Source organism: Rosa chinensis, chromosome 1 (assembly GCF_002994745.2).
Source record: "Rosa chinensis cultivar Old Blush chromosome 1, RchiOBHm-V2, whole genome shotgun sequence".
Lineage (NCBI taxonomy): Eukaryota > Viridiplantae > Streptophyta > Magnoliopsida > Rosales > Rosaceae > Rosa > Rosa chinensis.
This window is the reverse complement of record NC_037088.1, coordinates 46859543-46866086: the sequence shown is the minus strand read 5'-3', so window position 1 is coordinate 46866086 and position 6544 is coordinate 46859543. Positions and strand designations below refer to the sequence as shown.

Here is a 6544-nt window from a genome sequence, read left to right as displayed (position 1 = left end):
CTGTGGCTCATTAGTGTATCGATATTGTCCTAACTTAACCACCTTGTATCAATAATGTTTTAACTTAACCACTCGTTAGGTGTTGAGTTTTAATCACAAAAAGTCTCCGTACAATTGGGTAAGAGCCAATGAAAGTTTTATTTGTTCAAAAAAAAGAAACTGGCAATGAAATTTCGTCGGGCAAAGGATACTGTGGCAACGCCTTGTCCGTAGCCAAATTTTCTCATAAAAAGGAATACCGCTGTCGTGGGATTCTTGTACCAAAAAATAAATAAAACAAAAAGAGGCACACTGATTGAAATAATGGTTTGGCACAAGTTTCCAGCATCATTAGCACTAGCAGAGATCCTTCTTAGTTACACTCAGAATCTGATAGACCGTTTGCTTATAAACTATTCTAGGATCATATTCATGAAAAGAAAAAGGGTCTGTTGATGTTACTTAATTAAAAGGGTGAGACTTCTTGTACATAGAAGTATAGACCTGAAGGACTGCCATTTGGAGTCATTGCCAACCTCACAACACTTGTAGCACCCTCATCGATGGATAAGATGCCGGCATTGCAGGTCATATCTGTTTTAACAAATCCAGGATCAACACAATTGACGCATATCTTCGGGTACTTCTTGGCCACAATTCTGGTGTATGCATTCAAGGCTGCCTTTGAGAGTGTATAGGCAGAAGGGGTAGGAGGCCAACCTTTGGTTTCAAGCATATCTTCTTTGAAGTCCTTTAGAAACTCACTTAAGACCTCCTCTACTTTCTCTTCTGTAACGTTTTCGGCATCACTTAACACCACTTTGGCCCATTCATTTGGTATATGCTGATCAAATAACAGGTATGACAGTATAACTTCAGCTTGACATTATGGAAAGTAAAAAATCAAATGAACACAAAAAAGTAATCCTGCAGAAATTAAGTCAGTTGTTAAGATTTATTATACAAAATTTCAGTGGCACCACCCTGGTGATGGCATGAGTTAGTTAGAAGCTAGTGGTAAACTTGATGTACATGTTTGGTCATCTATTTCCTAACTGTTTAAAATTTTCAGGTATGGTGGATTGCGCAAGTGACTTAACCTGGTATATGTTGTAGCTTTGGTTGCAAGGTTTAAGGCTATACTGATAGATTGTAACAATGGAAACTCATGGTGAATCAAATAGCTTTTAGAAAACTCTTCATATATACCTTTAATGTCCCCATGCTAGAAGTAAGATTGACAATTCTTGGTGAATCAGATAGAAGGAGGAGAGGAAGGAGTGCTTTGGTAACTTTCCTTGCACCATAGTAGTTTGTTTCCACACATACTTCAGCTAGATCGTATGTTTGGGTCATTAGTTCACTCCAATTGACTCCTCCACCATCCTACATCAAAGAAACGGAACTTTTATTCTCTTGGTTTTGAATTTATTTCGATAATGGACTTGCATTTCAAAATTTGAATATGAGATATACATATATTGTTTCATCATTTGTATCAAAAATTTTCATTTCACCTCCACAGTCCACATATCCAAAAATGTTCATTTTAAATGACATTTTATTACTTTTTGATAACTAAACTCACCTTAGCCATACCTGCGGCTGCAACAGCATTTCTGAAAGCGTCAGGATCTGTAATGGTTCCACTAACACCTGCATTGTTAACCTGTGGAGAATAAACCAATACAAGTATAGAATATTACTTCAGGTTATGTGCTTATATTCATAAGAAATTTTCAGCATAAGCTTGTATAGAACTACATATAGAGAAATCGATTTCTTATGTATGTTTTCTTTTTATGCATACCAAGATATCTAGTTTCCCAAATTGGGTTTTGGCAAAATCTGCAAGGGAAGCAATGCTAGCAGGGTCTGTTACATCAAGCTGATGATAAACAACAAGGTCAGAGAGGCCGGAGTCTTTTAATTCTTCAACCGCTTCAATGCCCTTCTTCTCATCTAAAGCTGTTAACACTGTCATGATCCCATTTGAGGCCAACTGCTTAACTGTTCCAAATTCAATCCCCTGATTTGAACCTGTAACAACCGCGTACCTGATCGTGCAGAAATTATTGGATACAGACACCTTGATTAAACAAAATTAATCGGACAAATAGGTCACATGATGAGGGATTGAAGATGAGAGTGGGGCTGTATGCAGGGAAAGTGTGTGTATGAAGCTTCATTAGAAATAACAGTGAAACATTACGAACTACCTCTTTCTTGATTCTTCCATTGTTGATAGGCTTTCTAAAAGCTTGCTTTATCTGATTCTTGTATGAACCAGGCCTCTGAATAAATAATTCCACTCTGTTTCTATGTAGGGCCGTATTCCTATAATTTCTGGGTTTTTTTTTTCTAAACAGATCAAACTTTGTCCTGTTTTGCTGGTAAGTGCTTTCTTCCTTGGCAAGCAGGCGAAGATAATGTTCTTTTCTTGTTTGGTTCTTCGTCAAAGGGTGCAATTTGTCCGTTATGTATAGAAACTACATTTACATTTCAAATGAAAATGATGAGCAAAACTGCAAAGTTCTGCACCATTTAAAATTAATCATAGAATTTGATTGGTTGAAGATCCAGCTAGCTACAGGTGTGTGTGTATATATATATATATATATATATATATCCTAATCCGTATTTTTATTTGATCTTGTTTGGAGTATAAAGCCAGAAAATCTTCGAGTATCTTCATCTATTCTTTCAAAAAAATAAATAAATGAAATAATTTGTGCTCCAATAATCAAACAATTCCTAATAGAATCCCAAGTAGAAAGGCAGCACAAAAAAGGGAAGAGCCTCTTATCACATGGCAAGGCTATGAGTGGCACTATCTTACTATGCCCCAATTATAAACAACAGTCAAGCTGTGACTGTAGGGACCTCAGAAAAATAAAAAGAAGTGAGCTTAGCAGACAAAAGAATGAATGCATCTCAACTGTTGGCAGTGTTCCAAGCTAACCATGAAGTTTAGAATCAGGAAACCACACGAAAAGTCTGTGAAGATCTACTTTTCAGTTAAAGGATTCATCGAGAAGGTTAGTAAATCCCCTAATCTCTGTGACTTGGATACACATTTACGCAAGCGTACGTATCATTGTCAAGATAGGGAAATATTATACCCAAAGTTTATCGTACCACGGGGATTAGTGGTTAACCCACATTCCTTGGGTAATCGGAAATAAAGACACTTAGCAAACAAAGGAAAGAAAAAGAAAATAAATAAAAATGTTAATCTAAGGCACCAAGCCTTAGCAATGCTCGGCTTTAATTTTCACCAACGCCTAATCAAAACTAAGAGCCTAGTTGTGGATATGCACAAATGAGTGGAAGAGTTTAATGTTTGGGGGTTGATTTTAACTTAACAAATAATAATGAAATGTAAAGCAATAAAAATAAAAATGAAATGTAAACAATAAAAATGAGAATGCCGGGTGTTAGGGAGATTCCTTCACCCAAATTCTATGTGTCGGAAGCTAATCTAATATAGATGCATATTTCCTATTTTGGCAGTAGTCGTATCCAAGGCGGTTCAAGGCTCAAGGACCGAAATTCCCTTTCATGGTATTCCTACTCCGGTTCAAGGGCCGTAGGAACTCACTTGACATGAGTTAGTGCCGGTTCTAGGGTCACTAATTCACATCAAGAGGCGTAGAGATCGAGGAATTAGACTACTAAGCTACCCGCCTGCGCAATCACGCAATGGGTGTAAATCACCATTCTTATAACCCCTCGAATACAAAATTGAAGGTTTCTAGCTTAGGAATTAGAGGGGGTCAAACCTCTAACTCCATCCTAGATATACTCAAAATACACACCCTAGAGTTGACTAGGCTCCTAGACATGCATTTCAACCCAACAATAATTGATATAAACATCCATCATATGAAAATTGCATCATTACATTAAATTAAACATCTTTTACACAAAATTTGGGTTAGGGACACAACCCTAACCCCCAACAAGGAAATTACTCACAACCCATAATTATGAACATCAAAGATACAAAATTCAAAGGGAAAAGAGTATAGAAGTGTAGGAGAAAACAAGAATAATCACAAATAGCTAAAAAGCTAGCATGACTAGTCTTGAATTACAACTCTCACAATTACCCAAGTCTTGAATCTTGTAGAGGAGAGGCCTTTGATGAATCTTTGAAGCTTTGAGTGAGTAAATCCTTAAAATTCCTAAAATAAAACTAAAGAAAAAAGGAAAAATGGAGGAGAAGGAAGAGAGAGAGCAGCCCAAAAGGGCTGCCTCTGTTTTTTTTTCGGTGCGGCGCTGTAAAAGGGATGTCTTCTCCCTCTCCAGAATGAGGGTGCTTCAATATATATAGTGGGTTGGTGGCCATTCGTTTCGTGAGATAGAGGGTTGGATGATTAACTGAGGTGATATGCTTGTGTGTGGTCTCGGCAAAGAAGAAAAGGAGGAGATGATGAGGTGTAATGTGGTGGCTGGTCCATGTTGGAAGAGAAAGAAATGGGACATCTGATGGTTGCCACGTAAAGGAAAAGAAAAGCTTGCCTAATTAAGGTCAGCATAATTAAGATGCATGCTGCACGTGCATGAATGGCTGATTACCACATAACTTGATTAATTAAGTAACTAATCAATTGATTAATTAACTTAATTAATTAAGCTGCATTATTATTATTTTTTCTTTTCTTTTCCTTTCTCTCCTCATTTCTTTTCTCTTCTCAATGCACATCCGCATATACTATCAGAGGCAATTGGATTCCCGCTCCTTTAATGGTGTTGACCACGGTTGACCCGCATTGACTATTTCGTCTTTTTGTCAGAAACTCAAATTTGTTCTAATTTCTCACAATTTTCTCTCGTTTCCGCAGCTCCGCTTATTTTCTACAAAATAAATAAAAATGGATTACTTACATAATAATTGACTTAAAGATTAGCTCAATTCTAGTATTTAGAGTGCAATTACGCGTATAAAAATGCGTATAATCACACCCCCACACTTGAACTTTACTTGTCCCCAAACAAACTAAATGAAACATAATATGAGAATCTACCAACTCAAACATAAGTAAAATGCGGTATTAGCCTTTCCAACCATAACCCTCGGAGAACTAATTATGTAAATGATCATGACGTTGACAAAGCATAACATTGGAATTATGAATTTGTAAGGCAATTAAGATGCACATGTGAGAAATGCTCAAGTATATGCATGTGTTGACCTTGTGTCAAATCAATCCACCATAATTCAATAGGCACATAGAAGACCCGACATAACCCACTAAACTCACATAGGTTCACTAAATATTACCGCTCAAGTGTTTAGGGGCTATATGTATTTCACTCAAAAATAATTTCACAACACACGTCGCCATATGCTTGCTCTTCGATCTCATCTCCGCTAGGTAACCCACAACATTCAAGATTAAGAGGTGTTTTATTTGGTTGTAATGGGGCTAAGGGCAAGTGGCTATAAGAAATAAAGGATAGGGAAAAACAAAGTCCATGAAAATCGGTGAAGCAACTCTCTCTTGTAGAGATTTAAGACTTTGCTTACAAATGCTAACTCACTCACTCTAATCCCAATGTATAACCCACTCTAAACTACGTAATACTTTTTTCTTTTTTTTTCTTTACACAATTTTTTTTTTTTTTTTGCTACTTTTCTTTTGCTTGAACTTTCTTTCTATTTTCACAAACTTTTTTTTTATATATTTTTTTTATAACTTTATTTTCTATACAAATCACTCTCCCTCACACTTATTCTTTTGTAACCTCACACTTTTGACTTTTTCTTTCTTTTGAAGCACTCAAACATAAAGTCATTCTCTCGAATCGCTTCACCAACTACCATAGAAGGGTAGGATAAAAGTGTTTAGGCTAGGTAGGGATTTGTGGTGGTAATGAACAAAAAGGCTAAAATATATACATAGGCTCAAAGTCGCAATCTAGTGGTAAATATCTTTGGGCACATGCTTCTTTGGCCATGGTGGTATATAGTCCTAATGCCTCCATCCTTTCTATCATGTCGCAAGCTACAAATAGCCTTGAGAGGTCTCAAGCAAGTTCTAGATACGCAATGTCATGAAATTGCACACACATGAAAGAATAAGTGAATGAACGATGCATACACTATAGATATAGGCACAAAAGCTCACAAATAAGGCATGCAAGTTAATCGAATAATCTATATGCTTCTCTAATTATGATGAACGAACCTAACATAGGCTATGTGCACACATATAGTCAAGCATAGATCACATATACACTTCATCACAAAACAAATTCAAAGTCCTAGATCATGCTCAATTTATCCACAATCATAACAAGTTTGTCTCGTCATTGGGGTTGGAAAAAGGCATTAACCACTAATATATAATTACAAAAAGCTAATCTAAAAAAAAATAAATCCTTTTTTTTTTTTTTTATAGGCGCCCGAGCCCTCACCCCCATACTTAAAACCAACATTGTCCTCAATGTTGCAAAGTGAGCTCGAAAGCTAAATCCGTGTCGGAATTAGGCATGAAAGTGAAGTCCGGGCGAAAGCACAAAAATTAACTACGAAAATAAAAATCTAAATGCGGAGTAA

At 36.5% G+C, this 6544-nt stretch overlaps 1 protein-coding gene across 1 annotated transcript; it reads right to left on the bottom strand.

Annotated features, from left to right (window-relative positions):
- Nucleotides 1-272: 272 nt before the first annotated feature.
- On the bottom strand, nucleotides 273-2444 carry LOC112181196 ((+)-neomenthol dehydrogenase). Its single transcript, XM_024319646.2, has 5 exons — nucleotides 2199-2444; nucleotides 1790-2036; nucleotides 1568-1648; nucleotides 1189-1365; nucleotides 273-823 (listed from the first exon to the last, which is right to left on the bottom strand). Exons 1-5 carry the CDS (start codon nucleotides 2216-2218, stop codon nucleotides 446-448), a joined length of 903 nt encoding a protein of 300 aa, XP_024175414.1. The 5' UTR covers nucleotides 2219-2444; the 3' UTR covers nucleotides 273-445.
- Between the last annotated feature and the right edge of the window lie 4100 nt (nucleotides 2445-6544).

Excerpts from the sequence above, each read along its gene's own strand:
- LOC112181196 (XM_024319646.2), bottom strand. The coding sequence starts at position 2,218 with ATGGAAGAATCAAGAAAGAG. Across the intron at positions 2,037-2,198 it reads ATGGAAGAATCAAGAAAGAG|GTACGCGGTTGTTACAGGTT; the intron begins GTAGTTCGTAAT and ends CTGCACGATCAG. Across the intron at positions 1,366-1,567 it reads CAGCCGCAGGTATGGCTAAG|GATGGTGGAGGAGTCAATTG; the intron begins GTGAGTTTAGTT and ends TCTTTGATGTAG.